The sequence below is a fragment of the Punica granatum genome, chromosome 7, assembly GCF_007655135.1.
Source record: "Punica granatum isolate Tunisia-2019 chromosome 7, ASM765513v2, whole genome shotgun sequence".
Classification (NCBI taxonomy): domain Eukaryota; kingdom Viridiplantae; phylum Streptophyta; class Magnoliopsida; order Myrtales; family Lythraceae; genus Punica; species Punica granatum.
Window position 1 is genome coordinate 6520078 of NC_045133.1, and position 19371 is coordinate 6539448.

The 19371-nt window shown below is 37.2% G+C and overlaps 3 protein-coding genes across 5 annotated transcripts; 1 reads left to right on the plus strand and 2 right to left on the minus strand.

The window, feature by feature from the left end:
• Window positions 1–1824: 1824 nt before the first annotated feature.
• LOC116215426 lies at window positions 1825–2323 on the minus strand. Its single transcript, XM_031551134.1, has one exon. The coding sequence runs from the start codon at window positions 2247–2249 to the stop codon at window positions 1980–1982; it is 270 nt and encodes an 89-aa protein (XP_031406994.1). The 5' UTR covers window positions 2250–2323; the 3' UTR covers window positions 1825–1979.
• Window positions 2324–11205: 8882 nt separating this feature from the next.
• LOC116214182 (G patch domain-containing protein 8) lies at window positions 11206–14549 on the plus strand. Of its 3 annotated transcripts, none has more exons than XM_031549512.1 (8): window positions 11206–11302; window positions 11812–11892; window positions 12562–12748; window positions 12859–13013; window positions 13291–13434; window positions 13527–13621; window positions 13747–13897; window positions 14201–14549. In XM_031549512.1, the coding sequence occupies exons 2-8, from the start codon at window positions 11821–11823 to the stop codon at window positions 14279–14281; spliced, it is 885 nt and encodes a 294-aa protein (XP_031405372.1). In that variant the 5' UTR covers window positions 11206–11302; window positions 11812–11820; the 3' UTR covers window positions 14282–14549. The 3 variants fall into 3 exon arrangements, with proteins under 3 accessions (XP_031405372.1, XP_031405373.1, XP_031405374.1); XM_031549513.1 differs by having other exon boundaries at window positions 11216–11302; window positions 11816–11892; XM_031549514.1 differs by lacking the exons at window positions 11206–11302; window positions 11812–11892 and adding an exon at window positions 12127–12466.
• A 160-nt stretch (window positions 14550–14709) lies between these two features.
• LOC116214181 (aspartic proteinase-like) lies at window positions 14710–18092 on the minus strand. Its single transcript, XM_031549511.1, has 14 exons — window positions 17933–18092; window positions 17455–17810; window positions 17120–17180; window positions 16933–17027; window positions 16747–16859; window positions 16493–16661; window positions 16371–16410; window positions 16120–16184; window positions 15909–16022; window positions 15749–15813; window positions 15496–15649; window positions 15292–15411; window positions 15133–15206; window positions 14710–15035 (listed from the first exon to the last, which is right to left on the minus strand). The coding sequence occupies exons 2-14, from the start codon at window positions 17794–17796 to the stop codon at window positions 14951–14953; spliced, it is 1497 nt and encodes a 498-aa protein (XP_031405371.1). The 5' UTR covers window positions 17797–17810; window positions 17933–18092; the 3' UTR covers window positions 14710–14950.
• Window positions 18093–19371: the final 1279 nt, after the last annotated feature.

The window sequence follows — 19371 nt, forward strand, 5'->3', positions numbered from 1 at the left end:
AATCTCAATTTGATCCTAATTCATTTAGGGGCGTGTTTGATCCAATAACCGAATTATACAAATTTAGGCATTAATAGTTCTATTTCTACCAAAAAAAAAATCTAAGTTACAGCACAACAATTTTGGATATTTCATGACACCTTGTAAGGATCCAATTGAGAAGAGCCACCGCAAAATGCTTGAATGGAAGATATACTTTTGATTTCATGACACGACCATCAGCAGCACCACTAATATCATGTGCTTGTCCCCATATGTCAGGACTTCCCCTATGCAAGGTCAAAGAAAAAGCTTGGTAGGCCAATAGTTAAGCATAAAGCATCCATTGACAATGTTCATTAAGGAAAAATGAAAACTTAAATAAAAGCATAAACTGGTGGCATATCGATTTGCTCCTTCCTAATCAAATAACAGTCTCACTGTTTCACTGGGATAATTTTTCTAAATAGGAAATTATATTATTACTTTAATTTATAATCAAGTAAGCTAGCAACAAGCGAGGAATTAATATCATAAATAGCATGAAGTAGTTCGGATTAAGAAATCAGAAGTTGGCATGGGGATGCACAAGAGAACACGTGCTTTGTCAAATAAGGATACCTTTAAATGAAAGAACATGCTGACAACATTCATTAAAGCACGCTGGAGTAGCTTCCTTATGTAAATTTGAATGCGATGAGGATAAAAAAAAAACAAATAAAAGATAGTTGAATTAACATAATGCAGACGATTGTACTACCTTTTGCCTTGGCTTTCAATTTCCCATTTCCTCCTTAGATATGCTTTTTAAGTTAAAACTCTTCTCTCAACATGATAAAAGGAGGCCAAAACCACAAATTCATATTTGTACTCGTATCAAATGCAACAGGATCTTTAAAATTAATAAGAAAAACATTTTTAGTAGACTCAAGAGACTAAAAGAAGACTACTTTTTCCTAGAGAATAAAACAAGGCAGACATTCTTTTGCTCAGATGAAAATACGAAAATCGCTTCACAGATATAAATAACCCGACAATCGATTGAAAAACCTTTAAAAGAAACTGGAGGCTTGATATTTATATAAACTCGAGCAGCAAAGGTATCCTAGTGAGGCATCAATCCAAATGGCGTCACTCCAAGGGCTCATTCATTCTCAAGGAGGTCGGGGGGCACATTGTAAGAATTTAAAGGTTGGGGCAAATGCTATCTATCACTAAAGGTAAGGGGGCTAACTGATTTTTACTCTAATCCATTAACTTCTTAAAATTTAAACACTTAATTTTCAATACTTGAAAATAAGTTGAAACAATCACATGCTAAGTGTAATTGGAAAAGACGCATGCGTACGCTTCATAAGTAGTTCATAAGGTTGTGAGTTCGAATCCCTCCTTGAAAGCATATATAGCACTCGGTGAAACCAACCGAATTCCCGTGCTCTCACAAACACAACTATCCTGGATTGGTGGGCTCATAGGTGGACTTACATTTTGAGAAACTGAGGGAATTTGTTACTTGATTATAAATGAGAACGGTCATAAGACAATTTCAACTGTTGTTGGAGGACTCATAATGGGATTGGATCCCGGTGCCCGTTCATTCCATTTATTACTGGCAGACATAAAGGCAATTTCTGTCAAGAATCTACCAACTGTTGCGCCGATTGACTTGCCCGAAAAGCTATTCATATGTCTTTGGGATTGTATATCCTTACGACAGTTCCCAATATAGCCCGCGATTATATTAGTTATTTTTTTTTATTGGGCTTTTGCCCGTTTCCTTACCCAAAAAAAAAATTTTTGAGAACAGTCAGTTTATGAGTTCTCCAACCCATGTACAATTTCTCAAACATCTGGATTGTTATTTCATTATCCTAAAACTGTTGGTCGCTCACTCACACATATCTGATTTTATATTTATGGACAGATTGAAAATAAATACACTACAAATTAATAAACAGATATAGCTGCCAAATCATCTGGGCTTCTCATATGACACAGTGCTACGCATTGATTGCATGGCATTCCGACTCCGAGACACGACTCTCATGGAACCTCGCAATGAAAGCAGAAGCCCTCCTATCGATCCCAGGCTCGGCCACATAGTTGCCTCGGTCGTAGTCACTGGGCCAGACCTTCCTGGGGCTCATCACGTCCTCCAAGCCCTGGTCATCCCTCCGGTGCTGCCTCCAGTGTTTGAGGAAGCCAAACAGCGAGATTGAACCCGATATCACCTTGCTCTTGGCCTGCCTGTGGTTGTTGTTGCCTCCCATGATCAATATAGAGATATATGGAGAAAGAGAGAATGATTTTGAAGGATTATTTCAACTTCACTAATATTTTGTGATTTGTGGTTCCCTGTTTTGCAATTGTTGAGGAGATTTCTTGGTATTTATAGAAGGGGGGGCTTGATATTAATTATAGGAAGATAGGCTACTTTTTCCTAGCTGGAATGAACTTTAGGCAGAAGAATCTAGGAAAAACTTTCAGACCCACCAACATTAGCAATGTTCGAGGTCCAAGACCAATCAATTGAAATCGAATCGGTCAAGTAAAACTTGCCGAAAAGCACCTTTTACCTTCCCGTCTCCTGCATTCCAAATGTATCATGCTTTCTCTCCAAGAAAAAAATATGGCATAGTACCAGGCAGAATCGACTACAAACATTATTATTACAGAGGGATTATTCACTGTCCCCTGCGTACTCTTCCCGGTTCTGTCCCCAAGCATGTAGGCTTCTCTTTGTTTATGGTCCTCTGCTTTTGGCAAATAATTGACGCATCCAATGTTGGAGAGATGTCATTCTTGTTCAAAGACCTATTCACTAATTTAGATTGACAAATGCATTCTGTTTCAAACAAATGCATATTATATACGTATAAATCATTAACAAATATTTATATTAATTCTGACAAAGTTCTTTATCTATGAAATAATAATAGTTATGCCAAATAAATTAATAAATTACTTATATATCTTTTACTTATTGCTATAACTGAGATTAAAAAAGAAAAGTCAAAAAGAAAAAACTTGTATAGTTTAGACTTGAAGAAAAAGAAGATTCGATTATTCAATTTTCCAATACGATTGGTTGAGCTTAAGTGCATCATATATAAAGTTGTATCCTCATAATAAATTGGGTTAGAAAAATAATTTTATATAGTATAAGGCCATAAGGGTAAACATATATATATATATAAGTTGTATCCCCAAAATAAATTGGATTAGAAAAGTAATTTGAGATATAGCATAATGTCATAAATAAATTAAATAAAAAAATATAAATGTATATACAATTAGGATTAAAGTAGCAATAGCATACAAATCATTTAATACTTAATAATTTTATTATACAAGCACATTCTTGATTTAAAAAAATGCAATCTCAAAATTTATTCAGAAAAAATACAATTCATTAAAATAACATATCTACAAAAGAAAACTTTCGACATAGTAGTAACTACAAGAAAATTATACTGATATACAATAAGTATGGTTCAAATATTGAACACTTTTTAAATAGCAAAATATAAATCTATTTAAAAATTATTAAAAGTAAGAATTTGCAAGAAGAATACATGATAATAGATTACTTGCACTTCTTCTTTTTTTAACTAAAATACATGGAAGTCATCTACCAAAATTCTTTAGAATTTGATATTTACGAAAACGTAATATGGTTTTTAAGTAATATTATTTTCTTCATCCATATTTGGTGTTATAATTCATTTTCAATTATCCTTAATTTGTTATTGTATGCACTAATATCTGAATCGTTTCAATTTAAGAATATATATAACTTAATCAACATTTCAATTGTGATGTCAAAATTTCAATTGTGATGTCAAAATTTCAAAAATTCATCGAAAAATAATCACTCTAACCAATAATCCGTGCATTGCACGAGCAAAAACGCTTAGTTTTAATTTAAAGTGTTGCTGATCAAATATATGATTTAATTCAACAAATTACAATTGGTTATATTAAACCTCTCTATATATATATTATAAGTTCAATAAATTTTATATTTTAAGCCCATTTTAAATATATACAGAAAAATCAGATTATAATATAACATTTGTAATGTATTGCATATAACTAAAATAACAGAAATTGTTTAAGCATAATTTATACAGTTAAATGGTCTTAATTTAAAATAAATAATTAAAATTAAATATATATTTTGAAGGAGAAAATTAAATACTGATTATTTAATTGAAAGTTTTACAAGTTAAAAATTACAAAGTGCATACTTTAAATATATAAGTTCTTAAGAAAATTAATGGTCATATATAAGTTCTTAAAAAAATTAAAATAAAGGGAATTATTAAAATCTTGCCATTTATTTCCTAGAAAAGTTCCATTCAATTGAATGGTCATATATGATGAAACGACACCACAAAACCAAAGGGTCATGTTTCAAAATAATTAAGAGATATTAATTGGAATATTTCTCACATATATTGAAAGCGTGGGATAGAGATTACAAGAATGTTCACGTAAAATGAATGAGCAAAATAAGTATCGGTAACCGATATGGGTTGGTTTAAACAATTCAGCTCCTGTTCTGTTTAAGCAAAGTGACAGGTTCGAGTCCTTGTAAATGTAGAAAATCCACGCTGAAAGAGTTTTACCCCTTATTAGGTCGACGCGGCTCTATTAAATTAGTGGGGATTCAATTGAGCTTTCGGATACCAAGGTTCACACAAAAAAAAAGTATTTATAAGAGTATCCACATACATTGAAGGACTAAATATAAATTATGGAGAAACACAATAGTGATATCCAAAATTTTATATGTATAATAGATATGTGAGTGTGCATGTGCGTGCGCGGGCAATCTAATATGTGCAAGCTAAAAAAACAAATCATGAAAATGTTTTAATTTTAAATTCTTGTCTAAATCTCTTATATTAAAATAAAACAAGTTTTCCTTAATAAAAAAATTACCTATTTCCTGATTTCATCTTTTGAATTTATATTGTTTTTAGTAATAATAAATTGAAAATGTCTAAAATTAGCTGACAAGCAACTCAAAATATTGGGCAATCACGAAATAAAATCCTGAATAACTTCCTATTTTAATCACTCTATGGATTTTCCCATACCAAACATGAAACTACTTTACTCACACTTTTTTTTTTAACAAGGGAGATTCATGGGTCTTATATAATGAAATAGAAATCTCTAATAGCTAATAAAGGGCACGGTAATCCCATTGAATATCGAACCTAAAATCTCTTAGTTATCGAATGAGAGTATACGCTACTGCACTACACTCTCTTTTGATTATTTACACTTAATCCATTAAGCTCTTAAAATTTAAGCACTTAACTTTTAGCAATTAAAAATAAGTCTAAATAAATACATGCCAAATTCATATGCTTCGTAGTTCATAAGATCGTGAGTTCAAATCCTTCCTTACATATTGCATATATAACACTCGGCAAAACCAAAAACACTCGTGATCTCACATACGAACTTGCCTGGATTGATGGGCTCATAGACAGGGGACTTAGCGGGCAATCATGCACCCGGGAAGAATTTAGCTCTTTCATTTATTAGAAGAAAGACCACGTCGAGAAACTGAAGGAATTGTATTGTTCTTTACTCTTGATTACAAATGAGAACAATCAGTTTATGAGTGCTTCAACATTGTGCGAACATGCACAATTTTTCAAACATCTGGATTGTTATTCTATCTGCAGACCTCTCACTCACACGCGTCTGAATATTTTATAGTTATGGACAAACTGATAAACGCCACAAACTGACATACAGATATTGATGAATCAACCGTGGTTTCTCATATCAAGCTACTAGGCTACGGATTGATCGCATGACATTCCTCCGAGACACGGCTTTCATGGAACCTCGTGATGAAAGCAGATGCCTTCCTGTCAATCCCCGGCTCGGCCACGTAGCAGCCTCGGTCGTATTCGCTAGGCCAGACCTTCCTGGGGCTCATCAGGTCGTCACAGCCGTGGTCATCCCTCCGGTGCTGCCTCCGGTGTTTGAGGAAGCCAAACAGCAAGAATGACCCCGAGTTTGTCTTGCTCTTGGTCTGCCTGTGGTTGTTGTTGCCTCCCATGATCAATATAGAGATAGAAGGAAAGAGTACGAGAGTGATTTGAAGGGCTATTTCACTTCACTAAATCTTTTGTGATTTCTATGGGTTTTTTGTTTTGTAGTGGTGAAGAGATCTCCTGGTCTATATTTATAGTTGAAGAGTTGGGCTTGATATTATTATAGGGTTTTAGGGAACCTTTTCCTTGCTGGAATGAACGTTAGGTAGGAGAATCTAGGACAAGCTTTCAAGCCTACCAACATTAACAATGTTCGAGGTCCAGGACCAATCAATTGAATCCGAATCGGTCAAGTAAAACTTGCCGAAAAGCATCGACGCTTTTTTCTGAGAAATAATCAAATACTGTACCAGGCAGAATCAGTCAGACAGTATTGTTGCAGAGGGATTATTCACTGTCCCCTGCGTACTCTTCCCGGTTCAGGATTCTCTTTGTGCTGCTTTGCTTGTCTTGCAAAAAAGCACATTGTTTCTGGTCCTCTGCTTTTGGCAAATAATTGACGCATCAAATGTTGGAGAGATATTTCACGTTCAAAGATCCATTCACTGTGTCTTGCACTTTCTTTGATGGAGAATTCCAACTCAATGGATGGTCTTCATATTCTCAAGTTTCCATTGTAATTCTTTTTTTTTTTTCATATTGTAAAATTCCAAGTACAGTTCATATAATTGTGTACTGTCTAGGCCCTAGTCAATCAACTTTCAAATTTGCCTAAAATTAGAATTCGTGTTTTATATATTTTCTTGTTTCCTTTTCTAACAAGAGACACCTGTGCCTTGATAGGGGAAGATAAATAAATGGACATGGAGTCAGTAACGAGAATCGAGCTCTTAACCCTTGATTGTTAGCGAGGACGCGTACCATTGTATTACACTTTGTTTCTCCTAATATATATACATATTATCCAACCAAAGCTTGATCCATTTTATAACCGAAAAGCTTGGTCCATTTCTACATTCCATAAAAAAATTGAATAGGTAATTTATTGTGAAGAAACACGGGAACGCAGTCAAGAAGAAAGAAAAAATTATCAATATGGTCCTTTAAAGATCATATTATCATGGTCCTTCAAAGATTTTTGCCATCAACATGATCCATTGAAGATCATATTGCCATCAATTTGGTCCTTCAATGATTATTGCCATCAATATAGTCCTTCAAAGATCATTCCGTCCATCAAATTAGTCCTCTGTTATAAACACATTTAGTATTTTTCAACTCCGTCAAATAATTTTTATAAAAAATTTAAAAAAAAAAAACTCTATCTGCTGAAATAAAATATCGGTAATATTTCTCATTCTAACACATGCATTGTGATTCTGTCAACTGCCTGATAGTTTCCATCTCCGTTCATCTTCATCTTTCCCATTGATAACATGAACATATACAGAGTAAATGTTACAAAGAGAGTGTAAAAGAGACTGAGAGAGATTGAGAGAGTAGTTTTCCTTTTGTCGAAAAAACTTTTTATTTTTTTTTAATTTTTTTATGGAAATTATTTGACAGAATTAAGCAATTATAACGGTTATTTTAACGGAAGATTAAATTGATGGCAATATGATCTTTTAAGGACCATATTGATGGCGAAAATCGTTGAAGGACCAAATTGACGACAATCTGATTTTTCAAGGACCAAATTGATAGTTTATGAGAAAACAGGGAGTTCTTAATTTTCTGAACTTGTTGGACGAGCTCTTTTGGTATTTGTTTGTTTATTTCTGAACTGGAAATTTCATTGGTTCATGCTTTTGGTTGGTCAGGTTCGTGGTGTTGTTGTCAACAAAAGTTAGGTTTTCTTCCTTAAAAAATTACTAAGTTAAATAAAAGCTGGGTTGGCTTTTGTAGAATAAATTATAAGATAATCTCAATTTAATTTATGTACAAAATCAGTCCTCAGTTCATTGTATTTCCGTATTGTGATCGAGTCTATCTTCCCTTTTGCTTTTTGTTCTTATTTAATTGTTAAAAATCAAAGAATATCTTAAATGATCAAACATCATGATAATATGGTGAGGAAAATTAATGAAAGTACAATTGACAACTATAGCAACTATTCGCATGATTAAAACTCGTTCATCCATTTATTGCAATCTGATAAGTGTTTCTTCGCATAACTTAGCTAGGTCATATCGCCCTCAATCGAAGAAACTCTTAAATCGAGAACTTAATGCAAAATGCCATTAATTTCAACAAATTTCATCAGTTCACTTTCGCTCCAAAATCTTTTTTTTAATAAGATTATGTTTCGTAATAATGTTGAAGATGAACTAAAATTTCTTGGATTTATTAAATCTATGTTTACTAGAGAGTCCCAACCCCAAATAAGCCATACCAATCAACTTGTACTCCAAAGCACGGAACTTGTCCTGTATTCCCTCTTTCGCTTTTCACTTTTTAGTTAATGGAATTTTATTTCTTTCTTCATATTATTATGTTTCCTGAGACGCTAATATACTGTTTTCTTGCTGTAATCTCGTTAGCCTGAATAAATAAATAGATATATCATCCTCCGAAAAAATTATTATTACCTGCCGAGAAATTTCTTTGAGTGTTGGCTATACGACACGCGTCTTTGATTTCTTTAGCGACTTAATAATTAACAATAATCCCCCACAAAAAAACAGTAATTAATAAATGATTCGTACAACCAAAGTTAATTCATATTCGAGAGCTGGCGGCGTTTATTAATTAAAGTTAGGCTAGATATACATTCGAAAAGATCTCTTCTAGAGATATGTGGTCATCCCTTAGAAACATCTTCGGTCTTATTGAATTTTTATAGGCTTATACGAACTTAAACTCATATCCACTTAAAAACTTAAACTAATAAATGGTCATATAAATCAATGATTGTTCTTTCATCTTTTCAATATGGGGTTATAATTCCCAACACTCGTCTTTCTGACTTCACGTTATCATGTGTTCTTGAATACTCGCCCTCCAAAACTGACCTTGAACTGGGCTCATCTTCCGTATTCGGGCAAAGGGGACTAACATGAGGCGCTCTTTTGGCTGTTCTCGATATTGGGTCGGCATAGTGTGAGCCCACGTGGAAGCATAACTCGCGCTAATACCATATTAGATTTTTATGGGCTTATACAGACATCGACTCATATCCACTTAAAAGTTTAAGCTAATAAGTGGTGGTATTCAAGTCTCATATAAACCAATGATTGTTCTTTTATCTTTTCAATATGGGATTATAATTCCCAACAGGTCTATACATGAACATAGTTATCAAATTCGGCTTCGCGTCTTAACCACAAGAGTTCCTCTCACAAGAAGGCTCTGTTCGAGTTCTGCCAGCAGTCCTCGCATTCGGCAGGATGAGACTTCACCTTCGCTACCATATATGAACCTACTGCAGTATTTGAGTTTACATAGTACTTCTCTATCCCATATTTCCTCACCACATGTTAAGGCACTTCCAGAATATCAGCTATTACAGAGAAGAATTAGTGGATAATCAGTCGAAAATTCGGCATTTTCGACGGATCATCCACAGATTGTCGAGGGATTTCATCTCTCGGTAATTCTTTCCTTGCAAACATATTCGAGGATATTAGGAAAATTTTCCTCAATAGATTTTGCAATAGAAAAATCCTAAGAGATTAATTTGCTGGGGATATTTTACGAGGGACTGTTTCCCTCCCAAAATTTTCCCTGTAAAGTTGCCCATTATAGTAGTGAGATATATGTAACAGTGCATCATCTTCTCCAGCATGCTTATAAAAAGAGTTTTGTTATATTCAAATTAATAAGTTTCTCTTAGAGCACCCAAGACGATATGTCTGGTAGTATAAGGGTGCGACTTTATTAAACAAGATCTATGTTCGAGTTACCCTTAACCATATAGAAAGAAACTCCTATTATGTACCAACTTGTCCCATAATATAGTCACATCTCAACTCAAACGCTTGAGTTGATAGGCTGTGGTACTCAATCTTTTTTAAATCCATATATTTAAAATTAATCTATTTTCCAATGTGCAACAGCAAACTCTCAACATTGAGTGTTCACGTTAGTCTTGAGGATTAGTTAAACAAGGTTCGAATCCACCTTGTTATCAAAAAGTGTTCTATTAAATAACAACACTCCTATTATTTAACAAGGAAGCCCATCGACAATCAAATGACATACAGTGATGTCATGTTCTCCAATTGGCCTCTGCAATTTATGCTTGGTTTGGGGAGCACCATTACTGAAATAAAAATTCTAAAATATAATTGCTGAAAAATAAATCTTTATTTCCAAATACGTAAAGGTGTTCGTGAAATAACAATTTGAAATTGATGAAATTAAATTATTGTTAAAAATATAGAAAATCATGTTTCCAATAGCTAAAATTAATCAAATCATGGTTCTGTAATAGTTCACCAAACACCACTTCTACTTAAAAATCAGTTTAAAAAAAGCGCTTGTACTTATTCAATAATGCAATCGATGGCATCTCCCAAGCGAAGCCTTGGTCCTTTCTGGGAACCGCCAAATGGAAGTTTAATTCTATATGTAATAACGCAATCGATGGCATCTTCTACTGATGGTGCCATTGCAAATCGGGTTGGCCCTGCCCTCAAATGATAACAAAAACTCGACAACTAGGCCCAATCCCATTTCAAGAAGAGGCCCGACCTAAACACGTTAGGCCTAATGAGCCCGTAGAGGGAATGATCCGCGGCATTGGAAAAAGTGGTTAGCACCCTCGGGACCGAACCCGAGCCCTAACCCCAGGCACGCCTCACCAATTGAACCTAGAATGATCGTCTAATTAGTTCGGCTTGTTTCTGTTGTTCTCCTACCACTAAGTTCGGATTGCATTCCTTAGATGTCTTCAACCTACCAACCGAGATTATATTCGTCATAGGTTATCAGCCTACAACTACAAGCCACTAATTTCCAACTTAGAAAGAACTAAAGTGATTTCTTCTTTTCATTCAAAAAAGAATCCTTTTTTTTTTTTTTGGGTAGAAATTTCCCCTCCTACGAGAAGGATAAGAGGCAGGAATGTACATAAACTAGTTTTGTGGGGCCCCTCCTGTTGGGCCCAATACTGGGCCTTGAGAAACTGAGGTTCGGCCCAGCCATTATGCACGCTCTCTCCTCTTATTTTTAGATATAAAAATAAATATTAATTATTTATATTAAAATAAAAAAGTAATTACGAAAAATTCGATTGAACAAACGGAGATCGGAGTCGGAGTTCATCTTCAGATTTCGCCGTCTCTCTGGTCACCGATCAGGTACGTTCATCACGCCGTGCCATTTCTGAAGTTTTAGCCCAAAAATTATCATTCTTTTCTTTTAGTTTTGGTAATTCCCGATTCTGATTCGTGTTCGTGTTTTCAATTTCAACGTATGGCTGTCTCCTCATAGTTTAATCCTCAAAAATCAGCTTCTTCGAGCTGATTATTTGATTACATTGGCACCTTAGGGTTTGAGCGTGAGAAACTGTTTGGGTTGACAGGTTCGGGTTTGTGAATCATCTCATCATCTCTGGATGGAGAAGATGATTTGCCCATTTCGTAATTTTCGTAAACTTGCCTTGATGGGCAGAAAAGGTGTAGTTTTGAGCTGGGGATTTGCTGTTCTTTGGGATTTTGTTTTGAAAATTTGGATTTAGAGGATAATCTATGAGTTTTGATTAGATTCAGTAGCTTGCTTTTGATGCCCTTCATGTTTGCCTATGCTTAAAGCTGTGTGAAGAAATCAGTCTTCAAACTGTAAGCTCCACATTGTGTTTTCGTTTCAGTTAGGTACAATGGACTATAGATGGCTCAGTGATAAGCATGATTCTGGTGCTCGAGATCGAAGAAATCAAGGGAGAGGGCAAGTAAGCAATCTCTGTTATAGATTTCTCGTTCACTGTTATGGTGGATAGTTTCTCTGAATATGAAGCCTCTTATTTGATGAAACTGTTTGATCCCATACAATTCTTATGAAATGATATCTCGTTGAACTGCACACGTCTGACTGCCTAGTGAAGATAGCAGCATCATGCTGAAAGCTTCAGCATTACGTGATTTTTTTTTTTTTTGGATAAATGATGAAACTTCATTGATAACAGATGAATTTACATCAGAAACCAATACCATTTTCCTCTATACGGAGTAAAATAAAAAATACCCAAGAGCTACTCCCAAGTCAACTAGTTGCAGTATCAAAATGGTGAAACATATGCCTCGCAATGATAGAGTGTGCAATTTTGCATGAGAATCGAGGGAGAACAGACAACTTTGCTTTCACATCCGAGAAGATCCTTCGTATTATAATTGTTGGAGGCGAGACTTGATTCCGGTAGAGCCTGGCGTTCCTCTCCCTCCAGATGCAGTAAATGTAGTGAGTCCAGAGAAGTTTAAGACAAATAATATCCAGCTTCTTTCCACGGAGAGAGGAGACCCAGCAAAGTTCCGTATTCCAGTCGACATTGTGTTTGTTCTACGTGATTTAGTTTAGGTATGCACTGTTTTGCTTATTTTATGTATTTATATTGATGTGGCAGGACTCTCTCATGGAGGATCTGTCAGAGGATTTCCGACTACCAATAAACCAAAAGCCCACGGAAAATGTGGATTTAGATGATGTGGAACAAGCATCTCTTGACACACAATTGACATCGTCCAATGTTGGATTTAGGCTTCTGCAAAAGATGGGGTGGAAAGGAAAAGGCCTCGGGAAGGATGAACAAGGTACCTATATAGTCCAGTCTTTCAATTCTTATCGGGCCTCCTAATCTTCTTTGATGAGAAACAGAGTGTTTTATTTGTGGTTTCTGATGTCATTGATCATATATATTCAGGAATTGTTGAGCCTATAAAATCAGACATGAGACAGCCCAAGTTAGGGATCGGGAAGCAAGAAGAAGATGATTTCTTTACTGCCGAGGAGAATATTCAGCGAAAGAAACTGGATATCGAGGTTGAGGAGACTGAAGAAAATATCAAGAAGCGAGAGGTATGCAGATTAAATTCCTACATGGTTGATGGACAAATTTTAGATAGTAATTTGTTCACTTCAGTATTCGTTTATGTTGGATAAAGTTGAAAAGTTGATGCATTACTTTTTGTCAACCAAACACTCAAAAGCAGAAGGCAGCACATAGCATATATGTGTGTCTTTTGAAGGGAATGGTATATCATAAGGGAGCATCAACTTTGGAAGAATTTCCTGCAGTTTTTATTACCTGGTGGCTTCTTCTACTGCCCCCTTCGTGCACCTTATGAAAATCCAGGTCATAGCTGGTCGCGAGCAGAAAATTCAGAATGAGGTCAAAGAAATACGTAAGGTGTTCTTTTGTGAGCTTTGCAACAAGCAATACAAATTGGCCATGGAATTTGAGGTCCACCTATGCTCATACGACCACAACCACAGAAAGGTCAGTTCAAATATCCAAATAATATCTTTTTCTCTCGAGTAATACTCAATTCGCCCCTTTCCCAAGTTTCCAACTCTTTGCAATGTGGGCAGAGGTTCAAAGAAATGAAGGAGATGCATGGGAGTACTAGTCGTGATGAGCGTCAAAAGAGAGAACAACAGCGGCTAGAGAGGGAGATGGCCAAAATGTAACTAGTTGTTGTGATTCGTATTGTCGTGATTCACGTTTTCCATATTTGAATATCTTCGACTTAAGAATTTTGAGGTTAACTCTTTAATATGATTCGCTGTTTTGGTGCCTTCATGAAAATAGAGCTGATGCCCATAAGCAGAAGCAACAACAAGAAGATGATCCCGGGTCTACTCCAGCTCCAACTGTAACAAGAGCTGCTACAGCACTCACTGACCAGGAGCAGAGGAAGGCTTTGAAGTTTGGATTTTCATCCAAAAGTAACAGCTCTAAGGTGTGTTGCTTCGAGATGTTTGAATTTGCGTTATATCTAGTAACATTATTCTGGACCATACTCATTGCATGTGCATGTGCATGTGGCATATATTCGGTAGCCTCAATCACTTGACATTAGAAAGTCTATTATTCTTGCTTCTAAGAGATGCTTGTTCAAATCGGAACTTCGCTATTGCATTCTTGAGAACCTTGCATGCTACAACACATGTGGAGTTATTGAGGAGCTGATTTACTTCTTGCAAGTCTCCCTATCTGTTGATTTGGCTTCTTATTCCCTCGTTATTGTCACGGTTGCTGGCAGAGCTCACTTGGTGCTGCTACAAAGAAACCAAAAGTAACGGTGGCCTCAATTTTTGGCGATGACAGTGATGAAGAAAAGTGAAAGCCTGTGTGTTCATTTGTGCTTATGTGTTTGGGACCCATGAGTTGCAGCATGAGAAGTGCCGGGATTGATTGTATGTTGTTGTTTGTGTAATGAACTGGGTCCATCGGTTGTACTAGTCCTGGACAGATCAAAAGTCCTAATCTGCCGCCGTGCCTTCGAAGAATTGAGAAACTGATAGAATGCATCAATGTGAATAATTACGATGATCATACAATCTATTATGGAGTTTAAATTTCATATGTTTGTGATTGGATTTATTCCTCAATCTTTGTCTCTGGCCTTTTAGGGTGTTTCCTGCTATAAAATTAGGAAAATTGTCTGGTACTTACCCGAGAACAGAGGTGTCTAACTTCTTGATTATTGACGCATAATCGGAAGTTGCTTATCGAAAAATAACAACAATCATATGGCAAGCGAAATGATAGTGGTGCTATTCAAATAACTCAGCATACGTATATACGACTTGAAAATGATAACACGCATATGAATCTCAGGATACAATTCTTGTTACAGCAATTGTACAACTCTTGCCCTACTACAATGCACGAAGGACGATATTTCTCTAAAATAATCTGTTTGAGATACACGAACTACAATATTTCTCCGAAATCATCTTTTTGAGATGGAGAATGTGGTTTCCCGTCATCCAGAAAGAGCATGGAGTTCTCAAACAGCTTCAGCAAAGCCGAGTTCAAGATTGCCGTAGTCGAAGACGGTATGATACACCCTCATGAACACATCACCAAGAATCCTGCCCCCAAGAAAGATTCAGAACAAGACCGATCGTCAGGGCAAAGCCAAAAAGACGTATAAGCTCAAATTAAGTGCAAATATACGGATTTGCGTACCAGAGAGGTAAATCGAAACCCATGAACCCGCTTATGCAGACAGTAGCAAGGCCGTCGCCTGTTTTGAGAATATACTGGAAAGCAGAAGAAACACTATTAACTGACCAGAAGAAAAGACTGGGAACGAGAACCGAACTAGCAAAACCATATGAAACTAACCTGCTCTGGAGTGAGGTTGAAAGGTGTGCTCCCAATGGTGAAGGTTATGTTCGGCATGTCTGAGATTTTGTTGCAGTCAATCAACGTTTCTCCAGTCGGGTTCGGAAGGCTCTCACAGAGCTGTGGAAAGTGACCAGAATGAAATCGAGAATTTGATACTTTACGCTACTCTTGTAAGCCGGAAAAGATGCCTGTAACAGATACCTGAGACACATAATTGAGTACTCGGTCCTTGGTTTCCTTTTGTTTGAGCTGATTTTTTATCCAAATTGCGGTCATCTCACAGGCAGTGCACAGAAGATCTCCAGCTCTTGTTTCATTCCTGCTTTCCTTCTCAACAACCATTTCAATCCCGTTTCTGCAAATCGACATATTAGCCACTGACATCATTGGTGGATATGGCTCATTTCGTGTGCTCGGTTTTTCCTGACAGGATCGGGAACTAGAGTTTGCTTACCTCACGAGCTGAGTGCCATTGAAGAGGCATAAACCGATCTGTGAACACACTTTGTCGGGTTGCACCTGCGAAAAGATTGTGAAAGTCGCATCTTGTTATTCCTGTAATTAGCTGTGAATATATTCGTGGAGAAGAAGAAATCGATTTACTGATAACTAACCCCTGCAATGAGGAGATCCCATATTATGTCCCCGTACTGGGACACGACTTGCTTGCACTCGGTACTTATAATTCCTTTGGCCCCGATAGCATTATTAATTTCCGCCACGATGGCCTAAGGAAAATGTAAAGAGAAAAGTTCCTCTCTGAAACAGAGAACTTAGAATAAAAATACTCCTGGGAAATTAAGGATGAAAAAGGGAAGCATGTACTGTCGGGCCTGCGAGGAGGGACGTTCCCGAGTCCACAATAGCCGCGCAACCATTCTCACATACACCTGAACCGAACTGTTAGCTACAAGCTTTATGAAGCCGATGGACTGCTCTATAATTTTCGCGAAATGATATATTTTCAGCTTTCATAGAACGGTTTTAAACTTTCCTTTGGCAAGTTACGATATAGTTTTTGAGGAACTTTCCATCTGAGGAAAGTCATTCTTGGTTAGACGAATCCAACGAATTACCTGTCGACTGGCCCCCGATTAGAATATCGCCCATTTCGAACTGAAAAGTGGTAATGCGCGGGAAAGATCAGTAACCTTTTCATTCTAAGAATATTAGAAAAGCTAGTAATCATTTTGCTCACCTGCCAATAGCCCTTTTTAGTAACCGGAACGTAAACATGCTTGCCTATATAATGTTTCGGATCAACTCCGCCGAAAACGATCTCGCCGCCCTCCTTTGCGTTTGGATCGGAACTCAACCAGAAGGAGAAAACCTCGTCTTTGACAAGATCTTGCTGCACCATATTGTACCTGAAAGGGAAGAAGAAAAAGATAGTTTTAAATCTCAAGCTCTAAGGGAGACAAGTCCAGAAGACGAAGTGCCAGAGAACCGTACCACACAGGTGTAACATTTGCAACGGCTATTTCCTGAAACCCCAGCCCGAGAATACCGTCAAACCGTGCCAGTACGAACGTAAGGCTTGACTCTTGCGTAGCCTCGATGAATACCTGAAAATTGCTGAACTTAGAATCTTGATATAAATTTTTATTCTGTTAACAGAGAGAGAGAAAGAGAGCCTACCTGATGTTGGACAGTAAGATCTCCAACTTCGACATTGTCTTTGCTGAGAAAACCCGATATTGATCCTGACCCATAGGTTATCTCAACAGTTGTCCCTGAATCACCAACTCGATGAGAATCCAGCAAAATGAACATCTTCACACATAAAGTAGTCCCCGAAAAGGGAATTCAAAACATGATAACGCACCGATTTTGGTATATGTACTCGATTGGCTTGCCTTGTATTTGGAATGGAAATAGCAAGCGAGCTGCAAATAATTCAACCCATGAGCTTATTCCAGTTCCAATCATGTAAGACACCGGTCTCAACTCGATATAAGAATGCCAGTTCCAACTGTAAATCCCGATAACCCCTGCTATGGCTTAATTATGTACTTTCCATGTTCATAAACTGTTCCGAGATGCATAGACACTATGTAGTTTTGACGTAACTTCCTACTAGCTCACCTTTCAGAAGAATCAATTCTGGGAACAGTTACTAGCTACATAACCTCGGATTTAAAACCGGGCAGCAGGACTCACCGAGAGGTAACACTTTGAAGAGGGGACCCAAAGATTCGAACTCCCGGTGTCGAATATGACGGTGAAGGTCTGGGGAGGAGTCCCGATACCGATCTCTCCATAGTACTGCGCGTCCAGGTAGTTATTGAGGGGCACTATGTCCTCTTCTCCGCTGCCAAACCGGTGAGCCGATCCCTCATGGCCATACCTCAGCTTCCTCGCAATCCGGGCATTATCGAGATCACGAACGTCCAACTTCCGCTTCTTCAGCGCAATTCTAACCAAGGCATTAGACCGATCCGGGAGGAGAGACAAGCTCACTGCCCACAGGCAGAACCATATGACAAAATATTTGTGGCCCATGTCCAATGAAACTCCTGCCATAAAAACATGTTGGCAAGGTAGCTTGATCAACAAAACAAGAACATAAAACCGCATAAAAATTAATTATAAAAAATATTTTTGTAGGGGGGAAAAAAAAAAGTTTTAGACATGGAACCTTCTCAGCTGAGGCTTGGAGTAGAGGTTGGATTGATCAGTGACAGAATCTTTAATAGCCCAGAGAAGTAGGAGAGGAGAAGAGTGGAGAAGCCTTATAATGCATTTATGAAGCCATCACTTTGTCTGCAACTGCAAACCACTTTAAAATCTACCTATGCTTTTATGCCTTGACAGTGATCACTTGTACCTTTTGCCCTTGTCCTTCCCTTCCCTCAAATGTTGATAACATGTTGCTTTTTTTATTTTATTTTTCCCTTCTCCTAATATATCTTTTAATAACCGAAATGACATTATATATTCCCCTCCCCTACCTGCCATTATTTTCTTCGGTTAGATCACGATATATCATCAACTTAATAGTTGAGACTGATTCATGTTCGGACATAAGCTAGCATGTCGTGATTGTGCTCCGGATAGGCATGGGATGCTGATGGGCTATGTAAGGAAAACTGGAAACATCTCTCCTCAAGCTAATGGACATTATCTTTTTCGAAGATAAATCTTCTATCCTCCATTGCACGATTGTCACAACTTAAAACTCCTTCTTCACCATCGCCATCGAAATCTTCTCGTACCAATGCAAGCCGGTTTGCCCGAGTCAGTTTGTCACCTCAAATAGCCTTGGCCAAATCAGAATATGACCTTGTTACCACCGAGGGGGTAGATTCGGTTCTAATCAAAGTAGGAATCATTTTAATAGACCGAAACACCTCATGAATTCATAGAACGTATATGAAATTTTCAAAGAGAGAAAATCTTTCAAATAAATCGCTAAATTTCGGGAAATAAATTTGTCCTTAGGCGGGTATATTTTTTCAGAGGCTCGGACAGCGCAACTTCCGCCATGAAAAGGTTCACAGACGACAGTGGAGGGGACCCGGCAATAAGTTCCAAAACCTGAATTTAGAAATTGCTTGGAAGTTTCATTAGCCCATACAAACTCAGTAAGGGATGGAGCCTGTCATTCGTGGTTCAGATTTATCGTTGTTCGAATCAGCCTCGCACGATAAGAAGTTATTGCAGGACGTAGAATTTTATCGAACTGGTTCATTATGCAGGACGTACATGGAATCCGAGCCGTGTGCCATGATAGAGATTAACAAAGTTCTGCATGAGTCTTTATGGCTTTAATGGCTATACTCGTGAATGAGTCATCGGAAGAAACCGAAACCCATTTAGTATGATGGCACTGAATAGTAGTCTGCCGAGTCAAATCACTCGAACAAATTTCCCCCATCAATTTCATTACAAGGCATTCCATGTCAATGGCTAGCACAGCATGGCTCCGTTGCTCGGCCTCGATGAAGCTTAAACTTTAGTCTGGCTCTTGAGTCCCGAAAGAAGAGCTTCAAGAAGGCCGAGCCCGAACTCGATGCAATGCCAGTCAAAAATATCAAAGTTGGAGTCTCGAAGAGGATGTCTCGTGTATGAGGATGG